We start from the raw sequence: 22,610 nt of genomic DNA, 5'->3' as shown, positions 1-22,610 counted from the left end.
TTACAGACTCTGCTCTCCCAAAATGTTCACACCATTTGTATCAGCACCTGTCTTCATGGACTGAGCTGTGACACCGAGACAAGGTTGCTGTGTTTGTCATTAACCCTTTGCAGCCTTGGAGAAATGTGTTACCCACATGCTAAAAATGTTATTGGCAGACTGGTGCTCATTTCTGAGAAGTCTGAGGGACTCCTCATTTGTCAAGCAGAGGTTTGGGGGAAAAGGGAGCCTCTCTGCTTGCAGGAAGCAGGAAGAGGAATTTCCTTGCAGTGGCTGAAAGACATGAAAGCAGAGCCAGGAATCCCCTGTGACTTCTTTAGGCTGTATGGTTAGCTGGAGCTGGCTGGGTCTCAAGTATTTTCCAGTTGTCCATGGAGGGCACTTGGACAGCTTCCACCCAACCCCACTCCCACATCCCCTCTGAAAGGTCTACAGGGAAAAGACTCCTATTTTTGAATTGCAGTGGAATTCCTGTGGCATTACACACTGCACCCTTTGCAGTACCCAGAAAATTCAGTTTTATTTATGGTACATGTATGTGCTGCCCTTGCTTTTCGTTTGGAGGTGCCATCTTTTGTGTCTTGATGGTCATGGCCACTTTGTGGCCCCAAGGCTTCCAGTTATGGTGTACCTGTCACTAAAAGGTGCCACTCTTGCCCTTCTTCTCCCACGTCAGGCTTGTTTTACAGCTTGACTGTGTTTTCTGCTGCCCCATGGATTAGCAGATCCTCTCCTCTCTCCCACCTGCCCACCAGCAATGGTCCTGTTGTTGCTTCTGGAAATCTGTGTGGGAAAAGCTGCAACAGCTCTATCTCTCCTGGGTATATCAAGTCTTCTCCTTTGACCAAGCCAGCTCAGAGCCTGACTTTTAACCATGGTTAAGAAGGTGTTGTCACCCCCGTGGTCAGGACAAAACTTTCCAAGGAAAGCATAAGAAAAGAATGTGAGTTCTCCAGGGAGGTCATGGGTAGAGTGTGATTTTTCAACTGCTCAGAAAGGAAGCTTTGGTTCTTTAGACTTTAATAAGGTAAGGTCTAGTGCAGTAAGAGTTTACCATGCAAGTCTACAGTCATTTGATGACTTTCCCCTTTGATATGATGAGATAACACAGGAAAGATGGAGCAGGACTCCAAGAAGACAATTGTCAGGAAGCAGTGGACACAATTGGGCATGTGAGAAACTTGGATTAGACATTAGGAATTATTTTTAACTTGAGGATACCTAAACACTAGAATAAGTTGCCCAGAAAGGTTAGGAAACCTCTGTCCTTGTGGCTGTTCAGGCCTCAGCTGGACATGATCTTGAACAATGTGATCTAACTAGACATGATTTTTAACAATGGGGTCAGAATGGCCTGTGGAGATCCCCTCTGTCTGCAGCAGAGTCTCTGATTCTGCTGTTCTGTGGTGACTCCATTTTCTTTTCCTTTTTTCAGCAGCAAGAAGCACCACAGGATGGCAGCCCCTCGTTACTATGCCACATACAAGTAAAAGGATGCAGTGTGGTGCCTTCATGTCAGATCACCAAACAATGTCATTCAGCAGAACTTTGAGCCAGTATTTCCTGTTGTAAGGGTGTCTATCATTTCTGGGGTCATCCCTTCAAAAACCACCGCTTTGGATGGTGTTCATTCCCACGCTCATGTCTAATAGTGTCATTCTGCAGCCCTCCTATCCCTAATTTCTCTCTACTGTTGCACATACTCTTCTTGAAAGCTCCACTCTTCCAGGACTGCAAGTGCTCCCCAGCTCCACGTGGTATCACCAGAGAGCTGGCTGCTCTTGGATGCCCTTGGGGAAACATTGACTTTGAATCTGGCAAACCTGATGTCCCATTTCTATCTCTCCTGTCTTCTACCCTGTTCTTTGGGGTCGGTTTGTGTTTTGCTCCTTGGCTGACAGCTGTACCTTCGTGTATCCTTCTGTCCTTCCTTTGTGCTTCCATGTTGGGTTGCAGTGCCCATCCTGCTGTAAATACCATCTAGTTTGGAATACTCTGGCCTTGTAGGCATTGGAAAAGTATTTGGGAAGCAGAGGAGAGTGCTGTCATTTAGGCTGTTTGTGGCGACCAAAGGCTGCTCTGCCTTTGCCTCAGTGAAAATCACAGAAGCACTGAAGGAGAGGGAGAGCCTAACCTTGGCAGGAAGAAAAAGGCTCAGATGCCAGTTGGATGCTCCTTGTCTAACATAAGGATGCCAGCAGGAAATGTAGTTTGAGGGGAATCAGAGTTGCCCATTCTAGAATTCAGCAGGATATTTGTGCCTTCTATGCCATAGGGGGTGAAATTAGGGTCCTTTCTTCTCCTTGCCTATCCAACCCATCTGAGCAGCTCTCAGTGCTGGAACTGCTCCCTCTAACCTTTACACATCCCTGAACCATCCGGATCTCTCAATGGAGGAAATGACAGTTATTTATAATTAAGCCTTGACAAAAAATGTTGCTAATGTCAAGGGAACGGCAGGCGACAGCCAGAAAAACATCATGTCTCCAGAAGAGGGGCTGCAGGAATATCCCTCTGAATAGGGCTGACGTCGGCTCTTGGAATTTGGACAGCCTGGAAGGCTTTGGGGCTATTTTTCCGAGATATCATGGGTCAGGAATTGATGCTATTTTTAAGTCTGTGTCCCCCGAGCAGCTCTGATGAGTGAAGGAGACTTTCTCTCCCCCCTCCCCCTCCTCACGCTCTATTTCTATGAAATTTTTGCTTTTATTCCTTCCGAGTCATGCCACAAGTATGTCCTTCAGGTTTGTTTATTCTTCTCACTATCTATTCCTCCCGGCCTGCTCCCGTCTTGGTTGGGTTGAAGGGATGGCGTCAGCGTGGCGCGTGTCTGGGATGCTCAGGCGAGACATCACAGAGAAGGGATCAAATTCTCCTAATTTGTCCTTTCCGGTTGGGAGAGTTTTCTCTCCACAAGCTGATGTGGCTGGGGAAAGTGTTCTGGGAATGCTGCTTTGTGGTGGGAGATCTCGGGGTCTGGTGAAGACAAGCTGGTCATCTCATCTCGCCACATAGTCCAGCCAAGATTTTTCTGAAGTAACTGAATCTTCAGAGCTCCTGGGAAGATGGGTGAGATGCCTCCAGCCTGGGATGGTCTTATGGGACTGACTGGTAGGAGGGAGGCACTCAGAAGACCCTGATTGTCTGACACCTCCCAAGTCAGCCGTGGCTTTTGAAAGCCTGTGCTATTTCAGGTCCAGGGAAATAGCCCTTGGGTTTACCCAGCTCTGTTCCACATGCCACCCTGCTCTAGTTTATTTCTGGAATCCTTTATTTTTTTTTCATTTTTTTCCTCCTGCTCTTCAATTTGCTGTAGCAACCTCTCTCTTTCTAAACAAGCCTGTTGGTGTAAGAGCTTGACCAGGGATCTTGCCATGTCAAACAGAGCATTTGCACATCTCACTGGTTTCCTTTCTCACTTCACATCTCAGATGAAAATGTGCCTTTTTCCCCTTAGCCCATGCTCAGCTCCATCCTTCTCTCCATCATCCCATGTGGTAAGGAATGCACTAATGGGCATCACTGCTAATGGACACCACCAGAAGCACCTTGTTCAAACAGAGCTGGTATTTCTTCATGGTGAGCCCAGCGTAAAGAAACGATTGTGCTCCCTTCATCATCTATCCATGTAGCTCAAAGATGCCAATTGCTCCTGGAAGCATGGGAATAAGTGAAATGCTTTCCACCACCTTAATGTTGCTGTTGGCCCCATGCTGCAGGTTTAGTCATTCTTATGACATATTTCCACAATGGTGTGTTTCCATCATCATTCCAGTGATGTATTTAAAGCCTTTCCATGAGTTGTTTTTTTTTCTTGCTTAGAATCTCTTAAATGAATGGCTTCACAAACTGTGGGTCAGGGTCTTCAAGTTTTGAAGACTTAGAGACAAGTCATAGAAATGTGGAGACAATGTTTGCTACCTGTCCTAATCCTGCCTCAGCCTGTGAGGTTAATGGCACAGATGGTGGGAAATGGTAATAATTGATTTATAGAATCATAGAATATTCTGCAATGTAAGGGACCCGCAAGGATTACTAAAGCCCATTTAAAAGGGTACCTGGCATTTGCAGGACAGTCCAGGGCCTTATAATTCCATTTATGTTATTACTGGAATTATTATTGCTGATATTAGGTTAGACCTTGGTTGCTTTGCATAGCTGAGAACATGAACTCCCTAAAGACCAGTGCTGGGACTATTGATGTGCTGCAGTTTTTTCACCTGTGCAGAAACACTCACACAGAGGGAAGAGTGAAACCTAAATTTCCTGACTGCTGGATTTTTATTTTATTTTGATCTCCAAGTGCTGAGATATGCCACGTTTTGAGGATCACTTCATGGACACTCAGACATGCCCACATTGCTCTGCTGCAATGCCTTGTGCCTACCCACCTCTCCCCACCCATTACCTTCCTGTGGCCTTTAGAAATGGATGTCTTGGATATCCCATTCCAGTGTTTCTTCTGCTCCTGCAACTCTTTATTCCCAGCTCTGAATATGGGAGGAGAGACAACCAGCAGTGTTGTCAGGAGACTTTCCCCACAAATTTGTCCTTTGATGAATCTGGCTCCAGAGATTACTCTCTCCTCATTAAGCTTATTTTGAGAGACCTTTTTTTTCACCTGCTGGCTCCTACAGACATCCCAGACCTCATCTGAAAGATTCAGATCATGGGCTGAGGGGGCAAAGTCTTCTCTAAGGTCCATTTTGAGTAGACCTGCAAATTTTTTTGGTTTTTTTCCTTCTTGTTTTTAGATTTTTTTTTTTGGAGGAAGTTCCGAGATCCCTGTTGCTCATGCTCTTCCCTGTACAATAGCCGGGGATGTGTCTTGATGAGTGATGTGCCTGTGCACTGCCAGGACACCCTTGTTTGTGCCATGTACTGCCATCTCTTGCATTCTGGTTTTCCTGGGGAAAAGGATGGAATGGAAGTCCAGATAGACTAGAGAAGCTGGAGAAGACTTTTCAGCCCCAGCTGACAAACTCTCTCTGCTCCCAACAGTAAGGTTTGATGTCCATTCCTGTCCTGCCCTGTATCAGAGGCAACCCCTGAAAGCCCCTTTTTAGAAACAATTTGACTTCTGGATTCATTCTTCTTTCCCTCCACCTCAAATTCTGCTTTTCTGATGCCAAACTCCCTCTCTTTTCCCTAGAAGGACCAACCTCTGCATTTCCTTCCTTCCCTCATATTTTCTCCTCCTGTTTGTTCCCTGTTATCCTATTTTGTTGTGCTTCTTTTATCCCCATGGTTAGAAAAACTTTTCAGAGTAGATCTCACCAACAAAGCTACTGTAATTGTCAAAACTTCTTCAGGCTTGCATGAGTGCCTTCCACCCCCACCCAAACCCCTCACTAGCTTACAAACTTGCACCTTACAAAGCAGAGTTTTTTGTCACAGGACATCCTTCTGAAATGCTGAATTTTTCTGTGCTTTAAAATGCTCTTGGTTTCAGAGATGAGGATGTCTCCAGGTCTGCTGTTCCATTTGTAGGATGTCTGTGGATGGCTCCTGGTTTTCCTCCTCATTCTGTTGGAGTGTGTGCTGACTTTCTTCTCTCTTTTGTCCTTGCAGGGCATACATGAGTGTGAAGGAGCTGAAGGAGGCTCTGCAGCTGAACAGCACCCATTTCCTCAATGTTTACTTTGCCAGTTCGGTGAGGGAGGAGTTGGCTGGTGCTGCCACTTGGCCATGGGATAAAGAGGCCCTTAGTCACCTGGGTAAGTAACTTATCCCCTTCCTGGGGTCTCAGAAGTATTGGTTTTCCTCTCTCTTCCTTGACTTTGCAAAAAGAGGCAGATGTGCTGTTCCTCAGCATTGTGGATGTTTGATAAGGTCACAATAACAGGGTGTGGGTGTTCCAGCAGCTGTAAGGAAAAGAGCTGCCTGTTGCCTGAATCCATGTGGGTAAGATGGTGAGGTTATACACTGACAACGTTATCATCAGGCACTTCTGATGGTGAAGGAAGAGAGGCAGTGGGACTACAGGTTTACCATAAGTGTAGGCTCTGGAGAGAGTTCTAGACTCACATTTGGTTTCTCCTGGACCTTCCAGGTCTATCTTTTAGGATTCTGGAGACAGTGAACTTCACTCTGCAGCATGTAATAGCAAACAGATACAAAGCAGGAGTGTCAGTGTTTTCAGAGCTGAGATGGCAGATTTCAGCAGCTCCAGGGCTGCCCAGGCAACAGCCAGAAATGGCCACTTCCAAATCCAGCTGCAAGTGTGAGGATAACTATCAAATTTTACCATGTTTTTATAACTTGGCCTACTACCTGCTGGAGACAAGGTTCTCCTTGGCCTCAGAGGATTCAGAGCAGACCCTTAAGGTCATCAGTCCTCATAGGCTGCAAAACAGCCAAAATGGCAACTGGTTCCAGAATGTGGTTGTTTTGTGAATTTTCTGCTATTTCTGTTGTTTCTCTTTTTCCTGCCTCTCCTACCACCCCTTCAGTGTTGGAGTTTTCTGGCAAAGCCCTTTACACTTTGCAGTCAAAATGTCTAAAGTGTTTCTCAATAAGTAACTGGAAATAATTACTCCTGACACCTGCACAGCAGACCTAGACCTTCTGCTTTTACAAGTGCGTGATGTTCAACCCTTAAAAGTTTTACACTGCTATTAAAGACCTGTTTCAAAGTTCCTTTTTGCCAGTTTCCCTCCTTCAATGAGTTTCAAGGCTGTTTTTTCAATAGCATATTGCTACAGCTGCTAGTTGAGGAAGGCAAATCTCCATGAAATTTATTCTTTCAGCTTCCAGAAATCACTTCCAAGGCTCAGCTTGACAATCATCTGACTGCAGCAAGTGCTTCAGCCACACACGTTCCCCTCAGGCCCCTCCCAATGGCTTGCAAGCAGTTGTGCAGAGGGGTAATTGGGGTGACTGGTCTCATCAAAAGCTTGCATTTAGCTCCAGTCTCTGTGCTTGTGTCCAGCCAGGGACACGAGGAATGGCACCATCTGGAAATGTTGGATCGGGGTTTTTAGCGTGGAGGTTCAGGGGAGAAGGGGTGTTGTCTTGGCTCTGGTGCCAGAGCTGTGAAGTATGAAGCTGGATCCGAACTTTGAGTCTCTGGCACGGACCAAAGACTTTGGTTCAAGATTGTCCTTGGTTTTAGATTTAATGAGCTCGGGAGGGCGGGTGGCAGACTCTGTTCTCCGTAAACAGTGAGCTTCACCACATCATCATTTGTTTTGTACCATGCACAATGTATATTATTGTCCCACACAGAAGAAACTTAGGACGGAGAAGGCCATGAATATGTGGCTTTTGACAAAAAAAGAAGGTACTGGAGAATCTGAGTAGATGTGAAAGTAAAGCGGTGAGTAAAGAGAAAGGAAAACCTTGGGAGGAGTTAATGGCAGTTTGAGAAAAATTCCTGAGCTTAAGGACCTAGCTGTGGCCAGGGGTGGAGACAGGTCTATACACAAGAGAGGGGTCTGTCTCCAAAAAGACAGACTCCTTTCCTTGTGCCAAATCTTGCTAATCTCCTGACCTTAAAATATGACAGTCAGCACACAAGACCTGCACCCCTCACACCACTGTCTGCTCCCAGGGAGCAGAAATGCTGTGCTGATTTTTCCCTACACACATACAGACCCTCCATGCTTTAGTTCTCTGCATGAATCAAATTGGTTCCTTGACCTCTCTGAGAAGCCAAACAGCCTCTTGTCTCCAGAGAGTGTTGGTCATATTTTGCTCTGTTTGTTTCTCTGAACTGGACTTTCTTAGATGTTTTCAGGAGAAGCATTGTGAGACTTTTTCTTTTCCAGCTGCCTTCCCTTCTTCTATTTTAATACTTTGCCTCAGCCCGAAGATCACTAGATTTATTGTTCTCCACCAGTTCTTCTCTAGAAGTTGTTTGATGTGTCTTCTAGATTTTGACCTCCTTATAAGCCATTATTTCATGATCTTTGAGTGTGTTTTTCAAGAGGGTCCTCCTCACCTCCCTGTTGGTGTCATCACCTTCTGGAATTCTTCAGTGAACTTTGTTTTTCATCCCCTTCTCCTCAGAGTGCTTCTTTGAGGCTACCAGAAATTACATGACCATTCATATGCTGGTTACCTACAGTTCTACTGCTCTCCTCCAGACTTTTTTTCCTGAGGAAATTTAATTTTTAGGCAGCCTTTCTGAAGGCTTGGGGATAATTTACCAATAATACAGCAAAGAGAAACTACTTTCAATGAAGCATAAAAGACAATTACTGGCTTGGAGAGGCTGAAGTGGTCTGTGAAATTTCTGTAGACCGTGATAGAGCTGATGTGGAGCTCCCAGAGAAAGACAACTTGCTGCCAGCCAGCAGCAGAGGTAGAAGGTCTCAGGTCTGTTTGCACCACTCCCTGTGACTATACTGTTTGTCTCAGTCTTTCCACCATAATCACAGTGAGTTCCTCGCAAATTCAGATTTCTTGGAGTCTGGAATGAATTTTCTGAGAACTTAGAAGTAAATCTTTTTAACTACAAAGCAGAAGGAGTCAAAGAACTTCCTTTCAAAAAAAACCCAACAAAAACAACAAATCCTTAGCTTTCTGCAGTGGAAAGCCTTGTTCAAAAAACCCAGCAATGTAATAATGCAGATACTTTAAACTTCATGTGTAGCTGCATGTGAACTGCATAAACATGGTCGAAAGGCAAGGGAATTGTGAACATTTGATGTTATAAATACTTTCTGTAGTTATATAAGCTGAGGCCAGCTCATATATCTGGCAGAGGTCAGTGGATCCTGAAGGAGGGCCAGCCCTTCCACCCGAGCTACCTTAGGCAATGGCCATCTTCCTGTCTGACTAACTGTCATGCGTTTGTTCCATTAATTGCTCTGACTCAGTGTTTGGGGAAGACTGGCCCTGCAATGCAGGTTCAGCTTTGTGGTTTACTGTTTAAAGGTCCTGTGGTTACTTGGGAATGTCCTCTGGGACAGCCCTGACCTAGGAGCAGGTTGGCTTCTTTGGGACTGGCATGGGCAGGAGTCCTTCAGCATTGCCATTGATCCTGGATGGTAGCAGAGAATGTCCTGGGAGCAGGAGCTTCCAGGGCTGTGTGAGTAAAGGAGAAGCATGGTCTACACCAGCACAAATCTGGTGGCTGGGCATCTTTTGTTGCTTGATCAGAGTGGAGGCTTGGCCTTGGGGACATTACCAGGTGTGCAGCTGGTAGGTCTGGCCTGGAAGGATGAGGTGTTGTGAGGCCAGACCTGAATCTTTCCAGCTGCCTGGACTTGGTTGGGTGAGCAAGTCCAAAGAAGTCTCTGGTTCACCTGCCTTGGAGTGCTGGACCCCCTTGATATCACAGTGACATTGAAGTTTTTAGCTTTGTTGTGTAAATGCTGACCTTGTGAACCTCCTTGAGCCGGTTCTCAGGCACTGAAAACCCAATTTAGCCCTTTGCTCAGGGCAGGAGGAGGCAGAGGTGAGAAGGTAATGCCTGATCTACAGTGGAGAGAGAGGGGAGGGTGATCCTGTTGGGATGTTACAAACAGTTCCACATCTTGCCTTCAGAGCCAGGATCCTGCAGAGGGGAAATAGAACTTCCTGGTCCAAAGCTGGGAGCTCTCCCAACTCATCAGGGAGCAGTGGGGACAGGGAATGAAGGGATAGGGATGTTCTGGAAGGCAGAGTTCTCAGGCTGTTTTTAATTCTGCCCTTTAATTAGTTGTTAAAATGAGCACTAAAAATACGATCGTCCTTGTGGAGTGTGGGGGGGAAATGGAATAGGGGAAGCCAGCAGAGAGGAGGGGAGAGGACAAGGTACCCCGGCCTTGGCATCCCTCTCTTGTGACAGTTTTCTGCCTCTCTGTACTGGAATCCCATTTATTCCACCACATGGGAGGAGCTCTGGATTTCTGCAGGGAGGAGGAGAGCTGGGCTGCTTGGTCCCAGGGTGCCCTGTGCCCCTGGTGCTCAGCCCCTTTCCCTGTGGTTACTGCTGCAGGATGCGTGCGGGGCTTTCACATCTCATTTACTTGTTTATGAACACTATTTTCTTTCTGTGTGTGCATTCCTCCTCTCAGACCTTTGGGCAGGCAGCCCTCCTGCCTTGCTCAGGCTTGGGTTTGGCTGTAGAGATGCCTTTTCTTTCTGTTCTCTCTTCTCTCATGCCCTGTTTTGATTGAAATGAGAAGCAGCTTTTCTTTTATGTGCCCACTGGGTTTCCCATCAATGGGATGCTCTTTGCTATCTATAGCATTTACTAGGGTGGTAATTGAGAGGGTGATGGCTTCCAGAAACCTAAGAGTTGACAGGACAGAACATGAAGGTCCCAAAAGGATTTTTCAACCTCTGTGCCTTCTTGTGACCTGCCTCCAGGCAACTAAAGGGTCAAGAGCTGACTGATGGGATGCAAAGTCCTTTGCTCTCATGTCTCACCACTAGGAAGAAAGGGAATGCAGCTACTTTGTGACCCATCCTTTGCCTCAAGCCTTGGGCAGAAAATCCACACTGTGGGAAGGAAGAGCAATAAACATGAATTTTGAGCTAAGAAACGGTGCCACTTGACAGGTCAGTGGTGCCTCTGAGCCCTTCCATGGGCCACACACACAGGATGTTCCACAGAAGATGCCACCCTCATTTCTTCACCCCTTGTTGGAAGGACTTGGGAGAATTGCTCAGGGTGTCTCTGAAGGTCCCTTTGCAGCCCCCAGCTCGGTGTTCACCCAGCACAGCTCCCCCATAGGAGTCACAGACCTGCTGGTGCCTTGCCAGGGACACTGTGATCTGAGGAAAACCCTCTCTTGGAAGGAATGCCCTGTACTCGAGGACATGAGGTAGTCAGTAGTGCACGGAGCTGATCCAGGAGCAGATTTCAAGCAGTCTGTGTGGCTGGAGACAGGATCACACTGTGGCCACCTGCCAGCTCTAACTTTGCTGGCAGGGCAGTGATCATCAGCAGAGATGCAGTAGCAGAGGCTCTGCCGTGAGGTAGCTGGCACAGTAAATCCTCCAGGGCCCTGCAAAGGAGGGAGCAAGCTGTGCTGGAGCCAACTATTCACCACACTGCCATCCAAGCTGTCTGGGTTAAAAGTAGTTGTGTAAAAACAGCCTCCTGAGACTTGAAGGAGTTGCCTGGAGTCAGCCTGGGCACATGCTGGGGTCTGCTTTTAGCATCCCTGTCTTGTTGATACTTCCCAGCCCTTGCTCCTCCACTGTAAGGCAGCATGGAAAAGTGGATGGAGTGTGAAAATGAGAAGAAAAAAAAAGGAGTAACTGGTCAGTGGAAAACCTCAAAACAGGGAGACAAATGAAAAGATTCCAAAGAAATTTTAATCTGGACAAAATAAAGGAGGCAAATAAAAGGAGGCCAGTGAAGCAATTTTCTTCTGTTCTTAAGCACCTTCTGTGGACAGTTTCCTAGCAGATGTGGTACAGAGCCATCAGTACAGGATGTGCATCCCAGGTCAGGAGCTGGAGATGCTGGCAGTGAGCAAAGGGAAGGCTCTGTTCCACCTGGCTTTTGTCAGTACCCTTGATCCTTGTTCTTCCCATCACAAATGGGCTCACAGGAAAGGAAAAACCATTTGCCCTGCAGCCACAGGTCAGTTTAGGGCAGGATGGTCGTGGATTCTGTCCAGCTCAGTACTGTGCTCTTAGTGTGAGGTAGCAGCTCTGGGGCAGTTTCAGGGGGACTTGGTCTGTGCCCGTGCTCCAGCATCTTTGACAGCTGAACCTGCACCAAACTGGCTTGGAGACAAACTGCCCCTCTGTGTCCCCTTGAGTGAAGAGGAGTAGGTTTGTGATGGTTTGTGAGGATCCTGCTGGGTTCATTTGCACCTTGCTCACATGCAGACCCCTCTGAAGGGGAGGAAGGGATCTTCAGAAGCTGTGTCTTAGGAAATCCCACTCTAAAATATACTGAATTTGGGTCAGGTTTGTGGTAGAATCTTAGTGGGTTTCAGCAGTACCTCATGAGACTTGGTTTACTCCTCAGAGTCTGGTCTGGAGGTTGAAGCAATAGGTCATGGGTGATTTCTCAGCAGGGGCTGGAGGTAGTGCACTTGAATCTCCATGGGGATTTGTGCTGAAGCTGGCTTCTAGTTGGCACAGCCGAGTGTGTCAGGACTTTGCTCAGCACCTCATTGTCCTCACCTACCATGGGAGCTGGCCTGCCTTAGACACCTGTCTAGGCTGGGAAAGGACATCTGTCCTCTGGTTCAAAGGATGATCTGTGAAGTCTCAGGGTGGCTTGATTTGGTGCTTTGGCTCCAAACTTCCATTGGAGCTGTGTGATCCAAAGCACTGAATTACAACCCTGCAAAAAAAGATGCAGAAGCTATTTCAGTAGCAGAAATGATTGAAGATGTTCAGGTGGGAATAAAGTGGTAGGAGGGGAAGAAAAAACACCCATCCTCTTTGAATCCAAGAAGGCAAAGGAGCCTCTTCCTGTACTTTTAAGAGGCTGAATGTGTCCATCTTTGTCTGTCTGTCTGGCCCTGTCTGGAAGCAGGTCTGGAAGTGGTCTGGAAGCACAATGAGAGGAGTTTTACCTTTACAGATGAGTAATGACGTATCTCCACTGTCCCTTTCTTGGAATGATGCTCTCTGTACTTTCAATTCCAGGTGGAGTTGTCCTCAACCCTGCTTACTACGGCATGCACGGCCACACCAACACCATGATCCACGAAGTGGGACATGTCCTGGGGCTGTACCACGTCTTTAAGGGAGTGAGTGAGCGGGAATCTTGTGACGACCCCTGCAGGGAGACCACTCCATCCATGGAGACAGGAGACCTGTGTGCTGACACTGCCCCCACCCCAAAGAGTAAACTCTGTCGGGACCCAGACCCTACCAATGACACCTGTGGCCAGACACATTTCACAGGGACACCCTTCAACAACTACATGAGTTACACAGGTAATGAATAATCGTTGTTGGGAGTCACAAGGGGTCACCTTCCTTAAAACTTGATTTTCCTTCCCTTCTACCTCCTTCAGTAGTGCCTTACCTCATTCCCTAACCAACAGGGTCCCTCCTGTGCATTGGGATGTGTCAGGCAGTGCATGCAGTAGCTGCTTAACCACTTTCTTCCCCAGGCTATTTGTATCCATCCCTCTCTTCCTGCCAGTGAGTCCCTGCACATTCACCAAGGCTGCTCTTGTCTGCGTGTGCCTTTGTTCTCCGGTCCTGAAGCTGCTGCTACTACTACTACTATTATTATTATTATAATTATTGTTGTTGTTGTTGTTGTTGTTGTTGCTGTTGTTGTTGTTGTTACTACCACTACTACTGCTATCATCATCGTTGTTGTTGCTAATTATTTCCCTCCTGAACCCTTTGGGCTCGTCTCCCAAAGGCATGCCGCAGGGGCCGCTGTTTGTCCTGCCGTGCCAGCAGGACCGAGGCCGGAGGAGCAGTTCAGTTCCCCGCCGGGCTGGAGCCTCACGGCGGGCGGTGGCGCTGCCCAGGTGTCGGTGCTGGGCAGGTGCAGGGACATGGAGCTGCTGAGGCAGTGCCATCTTGTGGCTTTGGGGACACACGACACCGGAGAGCCCCGGCAGCAGAGCCACCGCACGCCGGGGCCTCCCAGCCCTCCCTACAAGTCCCCAAAGAAGCTTGGCCGGGAGGAAGGGTGCGTGTTGCCGTGCCTAAGCCTCAGGCCGGGCTGTCTTCTCCTCCAGATGATGACTGCACCAACAGCTTCACCCCCAACCAGGTGGCCCGGATGCATTGTTACCTGGACCTGGTGTACCAGCGCTGGGGCCACAGCAAGAAGCCGGCGCCCATCCCCATCCCTCCCATGGTCACGGGGCAGGCACAGGACTCCCTCAGCATCTACTGGCTGCCTCCCATCAGCGGTGTCATCCACGAGAGGTGAGGGAGCTGTGCTTGCCGTGGTCCTGCGCTTGCACAGGAGCCTGCTAGAAGGGACAAGGGGTCTCTGTGGCGTGGACCTCCAGTCCCCTTCCCACCCTGGTCATCTCCAGCAGAGCCCTCTGACACGAGGGCTGCTGCCATGGCCCCCCAGCAGATGGGCTCTCCTGCAAGCTTCCCGCTCTCGGGGTGCCGGGAGGAGAAGCCAAAGAGCATCAGGAGGCAAAGCCAGCTCTTAAACCCCAGAGTGCAATCAGGGAATGAAAAACGAGCTTCATTTAGCACTTATTGTATAAAGTAGCTATTTACCAGGAGGAAATGCAGCCTTGTGGTTAAGGCAGGGAGCTCGAACCACAAGAGCTGGGTTTCGTTCCCAGCACTGTCATGGACTCACAGAGCAGCTAACTGGGGGTAAGTCAGGAAACTTTTCAAGCCAGAGAAATGATGCCAAGGAACCAGAGTTGTTTGGCTTTTGAGCAGTGCACAGCCATGACTGTTGGGTGGCTGTCTGTTTTCTCCCCAGTAAGGGAGCCACCAAGACCTGGATACACCACCAGTGTCTCTATTCAGCAGCCCTTCTTACTAAAATATTTCAATTTCCACCAGGTTTTAGGTAGTCAGACTTTATTTTTAGGGTTTTTTTTTGTTGTTTTTTTTTTTTTGCTTATGGGATCATAAGAACACACTTAAAGAACTTTCAAACTTGTTTTGAAGCTTCTTCATAAAGCTGTCTTTTATAATTAAAAGGAAAATGCTGTGTGATGGCTGCTGGGGCACTCTTGGGTCAGTGTTTGCTGACTTTTCAAAGAATGGGTGCTCTCTACAATGAGCCTTTTGCTCAGGAGTAACAAGAGCACATGCATGTCACCTCATAGACAGGAGAGTCTCTGAGTGCTAGGTAGCCTTGAGTCATCCAAATAAACTGCTTTGTTGGGGAATTTATGTGATTTGGGAGCAGGAAAACATTGTTCTAGAAGGGAGGCACTTTGAAACCATCCCAGGTTGTCACTCATAGCTGTCTCAGAAGCTGATCCATTGTCAGTCCTGCATCCCCTGAGAAGAACTGGCCAAGGAAAGTGGCTGAGGCTGGCATTTATCACAGAAAAGTGCCTTTATCTTTCCTGGAGAGCACAGGAATTGACATTATTGTAGCTGGTTTGTATTACAATAATGCTGAAAGCCAAAACCTGACTCTGGGTTTAGCAGAGAGTGCCTTAATTGCACCCACTCTAGTCTAGAGGCATTGGTCTGGGACATGTGGGGTCTGTTAGCTCTGACTGGTGGGGATGGGACAGGTTATTCATCTAAGACAACCCAGAGAGCATGGAGAAGAGGAGAGATTAAATCCAGCCTGTCCCATGGGCACTTGTATTTCCCTGTCTTTGGAGAAGCTTATTCCAAGCAGGATGATATACCATGGGAGTTTCTGAGACCTTAGCTCTGCTTTTCCAACTTCCTGTCTGGTCCCACCTGGACAAATGTGGATGGGAAGTTAAATGGTCCCATTTAGGCATGCCAAGGTCTGTGCTCTGTCAGCAGGGAGCAGGACACGCTCTGTGACAGCTGTGCTGAGGATGGCACCTTCCGTCAGTACGTGCACGAGGCCTCTTCCCCTCGGGTCTGTGATTCCTCTGGCTACTGGACCCCAGAAGAAGCAGAAGGTAAATTCTGGGAGCTGTGTGAGGTGCATGTGCTGCTGCTGAACCATGCAGAGCCAGAGATGTGGTTCTGTGTGTCTGTAGTTATCACAAGTGCTTGTTTGCTCATATAAAAAGGGAGTTTGTGGGTTGCAGAAACTTTTAGACTTAAATGGGTGAAGGCTTTGAATTGGTGCTGGGCCCTAAGAAATACTTCCAGTGGATAATGAAGATAACTTCTGCTACAGAATGATAAAATTCCAGTGATCCTTTCAGGGTCTGAAAGGCCAACACTCCATTTCTCTTGCTGACTGCTGATCCACCATCAGGGGAGGCAAGTTGGGGCTCTGAGGTTAGCCTGGGCACTGTCCTGGAGGCTTTTCTGGAAAACAGCCTTCCAGACCTTCTTCCCTGCTTTGGACCTGGGCCCTTCCTGACTGTGACCTGTCCCAGCAAGTGCTTGTGCAAAGCTTTAGTCTCTGCTCTGCTTGGAGCGTTCGGGTGCCCTTGGCAGAGTTTCTGCACCTGTGAGGCTACAGAGCAAGTGTCACATTCCTCAGCTGTGTCTAGGCTGTCCCTAGATCTTCACATTGTGTCCAGCTGCAGTGTGGATACCATTGTTCCCATCTGAGGGGCTGTGAGACATCAGGTCTGCTGAGCCTTGTGCATATGTGCAAGTACCCAGGAGCTGGGAGACCAGCAAGGATTATTACTTTCCAGAATGTTAGGGCAGGTGCCACCAGGTCTAGAACATGCCTGTAGTGGGTGTAAACCCACACAGGTGCGCAGTTGTAGCCCGATACCCTGGTTTTCACCAGCTTCCTCCTTATCCCAGGTCCTCCAGATGTGGATCAGCCCTGTGAGCCCAGTCTGCAGGCCTGGAGTCCGGAGCTCCACTTGTACGACATGAACATGACCGTGCCGTGCCCCCAGCCGGATGGCTGCATCCTGGAGCTGCGCTTCCTGCGCCCTGTCTACCCCGATTCTCTCACCCTCTGGACCACGTACCTCTCCACTGGCTCTCCCAAGGCGCTGTCTGACATTGAAATCCTGACAGAGCAGGGGGAGTCCATCCACCTGGGCCCCCTGGACACCTTCTGTGATGTCCCCTTTACTGTGAAGCTCAATATCCCTAAAAAGATGTCTGGAGTTAAAATCTATACCTTTGACGAGAGGATGGAGATAGACACAGCCCTGCTGACCTCCATGCCCCACAGCTCCCTGTGCTCGGCCTGCAGGCTGATCCAGTACCGGGTGCTCCGTGACCCCCCATTTGCAGACGGGTCTCCAGCCACCCCCCTGCAGGCACACCGCCAGTTCATCGACACGTGAGTCACAGAGCTGCTCCGTCTTGGGCTGAAGCTGTGGCTGGGTCTGGTTTTATTACCTCCTTGTGTCTTCTCTCTTTGAATCCCTGGATGGTTTTGCTTCTGTTTTTGTTTATCCTCCTGTCCTCCCACTCCAGTGTCAATGATCAAGTGTGTGGCAGACCCACCATGCTAGAACAACCCTAGAGCCTAGGTTAACTGGAAGCAGCTTATTAAACCCAGAAACATTTTCCCCATCAATATAACCCATAAAATTACATTTCCTCCATCAATACAAGGAGTAAAATGATTACTCAAGCTAATACCACTTCTCCCCAGCTCAGACCCTTGGGAAACAATCAGTGTGACGTAAAAGAGACTCTCTTCCCACAGGCTCTGCCTCTGGCAGAGTATGAAGACACATCAGATTGTGATACTGCATGGATATATAGTGATGTCTATAGTCGTGGTGAGCAAATCTCAGTGTTGCAGATGTTGCTGTTCCCTCCAGTTCTCTCTGTTCCTGCAGGGAAGTCACACCTGGGCAGGTGTACCGCTACCAGGTGCAGGTAGTCTCTGGGACAACCTCAGGAGAAGCCTCCCCGCCGCTCGTCCACGTTCATGGAGCACCCTACTGTGGGGATGGGAAGGTGACCACGTAAGTTGAAAATCTCAGGCTCTCAGCTGAAGTTCTTTAAGCTGTCAGGTCATCCTGCCCCAAAGAGAAGCAGCAGGTGGGTCCTCCATGCATGGGTACATGGCTGAAGATGCTGCAAAAATCCCTCCAGCAGACTGAGCTGTAGAGCTTGTGTTTTGTTAAATGCCATATGCATAGGAGATGGAGCTTCTGAGAGGCATGGTCTGCATGAGGGGCCCAACCTGAACATCCTCTCTTCTTGACTTCAGTGCTTGGATTCTGGCCCATCTCAGCAAACTGCTGCAGAGTCCAACCCAAAGGATCTTCCTTTGGAAGTGGGCAGTATAACTTTTTGCAGGAGTAAGTTCTGCAAGAAGCACAGTCCCACACAGCGTAGTGTCTTTGGAGAGCTGTCCAGTCTCTGCTCAGAGACCCCAGATAATGAGGGATGCACCACCTCTACATTGAGAGAGCCCAATGCTTCACCTGCTCTGCCTGGGAGATAATTATTTCAGATTTCCTTATCTGAGCTTTTTCAGACTTCCAGGATACTCAGGATCACTTTCATTGGAAACCAGTTTTCTCAGCAGGATGGCAAAAGGGAGTGGAACCTTCTGTCTCTCCCTTCTCCTGCCTCCTTCTCCAGCTCTCACTGAAACCCCAGCCCCTTTTCACAACCTCCTTCCTTCTCCAACACTTGCTTTCTCCAGAAACAGGTCTTCCTGATGCTTAGTTCTCTGCTTCTTCTATTCTCCCATAGTTCTTGCCTCGGGTCTTACAGCAAAGTCACAGTACAATCATGTCTGCTCCCAAATGCTGTGATTTTAACCTCTTTTTATCCCCTGGCAAGGTGTTTTCTCTATTGAATTCCATGTGTGGTTCTTCCTTTTGAACTGCTTCTGTGGAAATAGAACCAAGATAAGGGGTCCTCACTTATAACTGGGCAGGAGCACACAGGGGTGTTGAGTCAAAGAGGGTAAATAATACATTTGGCTGTTTCCCTCTTAGGAGCCTGGAGGAGGAATGTGATGATGGTGACTTGCTGGATGGAGATGGTTGTTCCAGGAAGTGTAAAAAGGAAAAAGGCTTCAGCTGTGTCGGTGAGTCCAACTGGATTGAGACAGGTACAAATGGATTGACTCCTTTTGAAGCATGAGTCAAAACTGTACATTATTCACACTGCTCCTTAGAGCAGGGGCTGTGCACCTCATTGCAGCAGAATTGGGATTTGCAGCTGGAGTGCTCCATGGGTCTTGTGAGGCCCTTGTGGTGGGAAAACCCCAGGCTATATGAGACAGCAAACCCCTTATAATGGGAGGAGGTGTGTGTGCCTGGAGCCTGGTTTGTAAGCAGCTCATGCCTGTTCTCCCTGCAGGGGAGCCAAGCCTGTGCTACGTTCATGATGGGGATGGTGTGTGTGAGCCCTTCGAGAAAAAAAGCAGCATGCTGGACTGTGGTCCACACACTCCTGAGGGATATGTGGATCTGTGGGCAGTGAAAGCCTATGCCTCCCTACAGGATGCAAAGTCCTGCCCTGCTTCCTTAGTCACTGGAGAGCCTGTTGTGAAGGTGAGTGAAGTTATGGAAAAAAAAAAAAACCAAACTAAACTTTTCTGGCAAAATGTGTGCTGGGGTAGGCACAAACAAAATCAGCTCTGGAAGCATTCATTGATTACTACCTTCCCAACCAGGGACTGAGTGGAAGGCCTGGGCATTTCTCACACTCCTCTTGCATCAGCCCTTGAGTTCAGGAACTGCAGTTCATGGAGAGGTGTTTCATCCTGGCAGGGAGCACCTCCCCCAGCCATGCATTTCACTGAACAGTGACATCCCAGCAGCCAAATGCTCACCTTGGAGCATGTGACTTGTCCCACTGTTGGCTTAAAAAAAATCCTGTAAGTCTAATACCTTATAAAGTCAGGGCCTGAAAGGATGAAATCACACAGACATCAGCATCTGTACTGCTCCCAAGCCCTCTGATCTGAAGCCAAGGAAAAATCAATGGGAGAATTCCCATCTTTCATACGGGCTTTGGAGCAGAGCCTGGAGGGGATTTTTCCTGATTGGTGTTAACGTGGTGTGTATGTTCTTTCCTAGCAAGCTGAAGAAAGGCAAGAAATATGTAAAGAGATCATATTTAGCCCTTTCCACATGTGTTTCTACTGACTTGATATGAGGAACGATCTTCTTGAGACCTGCAGCATGACTAAACTGCCCACACATACATGTCTAATGAGGTACCTTGGGCTCAGGTGTCTGTTCCTTTACAATGACACCTGTATCTCCCAGGTTTTATCTGCCAGGCCTGTGGGGATGTCTGGGATGCCACAGGGCATTGAATGGAACAGAAGAGTGTTATTCAGGCAAATGAATCACACCTTTGTATCTCATGAGCCCAGCCAAAATCAAGATGCTCTGGTCCCACCTACCAGCTCACAGCTTGGCTCATTGTTTGTTACTCAGCCCCAGAGACACCATGAGATGCTTAAACGACACATTTACAGCACCCCAAAATGGCAAAGGTCTTCTGTGCACATGGATGGGCACTGAGATGTCTCTTAGGAAGCCACATCCTAACTGTCTTCATGCTAGGAGCCACCTTGGGGTCCTTCTCAAGACTTGTTGAATCTTCCTTGAAGATTTTGTAGGTGCTGTTTTTCTCTCCTTTCCTTGTAACCTTCTGGGTTGAAATAAATCTCTCCTTTCAGGTATGTAAATCCCACCTTCATGAGGTGCCAAAGGACCTTTTGGAGGCTGCTTGGTTTCCCTGTACTCCCAGCCAAGAGAATGCCCAGGAACCAAATGAGAAGATGCTCTCAGGAGATGAGGGTGTTTGGCTCAAGGTAAGTGAGGGTGTATGGTCAGGCACAAAGGATTTGTTTGTCTTTACCCAGCTCTGGTCACAAAACCCATCCTTTTCTTTCCTGTAGGAGCTACAGCAACCTTTAAAACTACTCATGTAGTACTCCATATGCCACAGTACTCTTTGTAAATCCCAAAATACCTGTGTCTGTATCTTTACCTGGTTGCCCCACTCCCACTGTGAACAGCATCCTGGGGCAGATTGCCAGGAGAAGGACGGTGCATGAAACCAAAATACCACAGAAATGCCTCGAGGCTGAGAAACAATTTGCTCCTGACTCTCCCGTTCAGTCAAGCTGTGCTTTAACACCCAAAAAGGGTAGGCACAGGCTGTGTTAAAGTCCTAGTTGCCTTTGTTCGCCGTAGCTGGGGAGAGCAGCAGAGGGCAGCAGGATATCCTCTGCCATCCTGAGGGGTGCCAGCTGTGGCACACAGGTCCTTCTGATGACTCCAAACCAGGGGTGGCACTTTTGTGCCCCAGGACGCTGGTCCTGCAGCCCAACAGGGGCTTGGGGGCTGCCCCTGGCAGGGTCAAACCCCTCTGTCCCAGCAGGTAAAGGAGGGGGACAGAGGAGGGCTGAGGGATAGGCCACTGGGATTTTTACAGCATTGGGTTTCTGACCACAGGCACAGTTTAGAGGTTTTGTGGCTGCTGCCTGGTGTTGCTGGAAAGCCGGGCTCTGGCTCCCTCTGCACTCTGAGGGGCAGCTTGCCCTGTTTTGTTTGAGGTTCTCTAAAGCAGGCCTCTTTCCCCAGATGCTCAGACAACTTGGTGAATCATCAAACCTCAGTCAGTAAGCATGGGTACTGCTCTGAGGTCCTCTGTCTCTCCAAAACAACTTCCTTTAACCTTCTTCTAATTTCCCCTCTCTTCCTGGTCTGTGTGCTCACAACCCACTTAGTGGCTTCAGTCTCTGGCCATGACTAAACCTGCCTCCTTTCTTCCTTTGCTAAGGAGAAAGCAGTAATCCTCCCCCTTGGCCTTACCTAGATGAAAGCTTGCTTTCCACTTCTCAGCAGGGGTTGAAACATGTTACAGTTTTATTGGAGCTTGTGGTCAGTTCTCTTCCTCTATGGATGTTTATACTAAAGACTTTCATTACTGGTTCTCTGTGCTCTCTCTAGGAGTGCTATTATTTTCCGCCCATAAAATTATTTATGGACTAGTAATAAATATGCCTTTCTTTTTTTTTTTTAAAGAGTTGGCCTGATTGGTAACATATTGGCTTAGGAAAGATGGCTTTTTGTTGACAATTTGCCTAGCACAGCTGTCTGCCCAGACAGGAATGGTGCTGTTGATGCACATGTGTACCCATGTGCACGGGGCGTTGGGTGTCCACCAGCTCCCAGGGCCATTTTAAAGCTGTTGCATCTGCATCTCCTGGGTTAGAGCTGCATCACAGAACTCATCAGATGGTAGGAATCACTTCCTACAGCATTTCTGAAGAGGTGGCATCAGTGGACAAGGGGAATGGCTGGGTCAAAGGATCATGGAATGGTCAGGGTTGGACAGGAGCTTAAATGCCCTCTAGTTCAAATCCCACTGCCATGAGCAGAGACATCTTCCACTAGACCAGATTGCTCGGAGCTCCAGCAGACCTTAAATGTTTCCAAGGATCCACAACTGTCCTGGAAAACCAGTGCCAGTGTTTTACCATGTTCACTGTCATGCTGTAATTAGGCTTTGAGCAAGAGGTATGTGTCTCTGTGCCCCTTGGGTCTGTCTGCACATGAGAATCGTTACAATTTGCAGATCTCCGACCATGCTTTGTTCTCAGTTTTTAATACACCTGATGAGGAAAGACATTAAAATCACTTGTAAGCAAGTCAGGATGTGTAATGCAGGAAATTAAAGAAGGGGGGAGAGGGAGAGAGAAAAATTAAGAAGATAGCCTGCTGTGGCCAAGCACATAATATGTATTGAAAAGGATTGGGATGTTAATCAAGGCAGCTGCTATTGGCCTAACTTGAGGCCAGTGCCTTTCACCCTTATGGAGATGCACTGTAGGAAGGGAAAGACTGAACTCTCCACCTCAAGATGTGTAGTCCAGGGAAAGCCTCACCCCACTACTCCAACTCCCTCTCCTCTCCTGAGGAAGCACACTTGGAGGTTGGGTTAAAATCATCCAGGTCCTTGGCACTTCGCAGCTGTAGCTCTGTCCTGGTGGGCTCCTTGTTTGTGAGTCCTGCTGGCTCTTCTCTCTCTCTCTTTTCCTCTCTCCTTGCTTTCCTGTTTCTTTTCCTTCTCCCCCACTTATTTCACCAAGGGAGACAGGATATACCAAATAAAAAAAATTTGAGCCCTCTGGTCCACTCCTTGCAGCCAGGCAGCCCTGTAAGCGAGCAAGCCCTGGCTAAGGGAGCAAGGAG

The 22,610-nt window shown here is 48.2% G+C and overlaps 1 protein-coding gene across 2 annotated transcripts in view; it reads left to right on the top strand.

Moving 5' to 3' along the window:
• PAPPA2 (pappalysin 2) overlaps positions 1–22,610 on the top strand; it is an 86,672-nt gene that overhangs the window by 22,858 nt on the left and 41,204 nt on the right. Inside the window, exons 3-11 of one of the 2 annotated variants that reach the window (XM_088060420.1) lie at positions 5,572–5,717; positions 12,547–12,840; positions 13,605–13,797; positions 15,337–15,458; positions 16,270–16,762; positions 17,271–17,399; positions 18,387–18,478; positions 18,754–18,947; positions 20,087–20,221. In XM_088060420.1, the coding sequence (XP_087916546.1) occupies positions 5,572–5,717; positions 12,547–12,840; positions 13,605–13,797; positions 15,337–15,458; positions 16,270–16,762; positions 17,271–17,399; positions 18,387–18,478; positions 18,754–18,947; positions 20,087–20,221 (1,798 nt within the window). Of the gene's footprint in view, positions 1–5,571; positions 5,718–12,546; positions 12,841–13,604; positions 13,798–15,333; positions 15,459–16,269; positions 16,763–17,270; positions 17,400–18,386; positions 18,479–18,753; positions 18,948–20,086; positions 20,222–22,610 lie in introns of both variants that reach the window. The other variant, XM_088060419.1, reaches the window with a different exon arrangement.

This window comes from Pseudopodoces humilis, chromosome 10, assembly GCF_049639895.1.
Source record: "Pseudopodoces humilis isolate 2021_Gansu_Grassland_sample_001 chromosome 10, ASM4963989v1, whole genome shotgun sequence".
In the NCBI taxonomy this organism is placed as follows: domain Eukaryota; kingdom Metazoa; phylum Chordata; class Aves; order Passeriformes; family Paridae; genus Pseudopodoces; species Pseudopodoces humilis.
The sequence above is the reverse complement of the archived record's forward strand: the minus strand, read 5'-3'. Positions and strand labels throughout refer to the sequence as shown.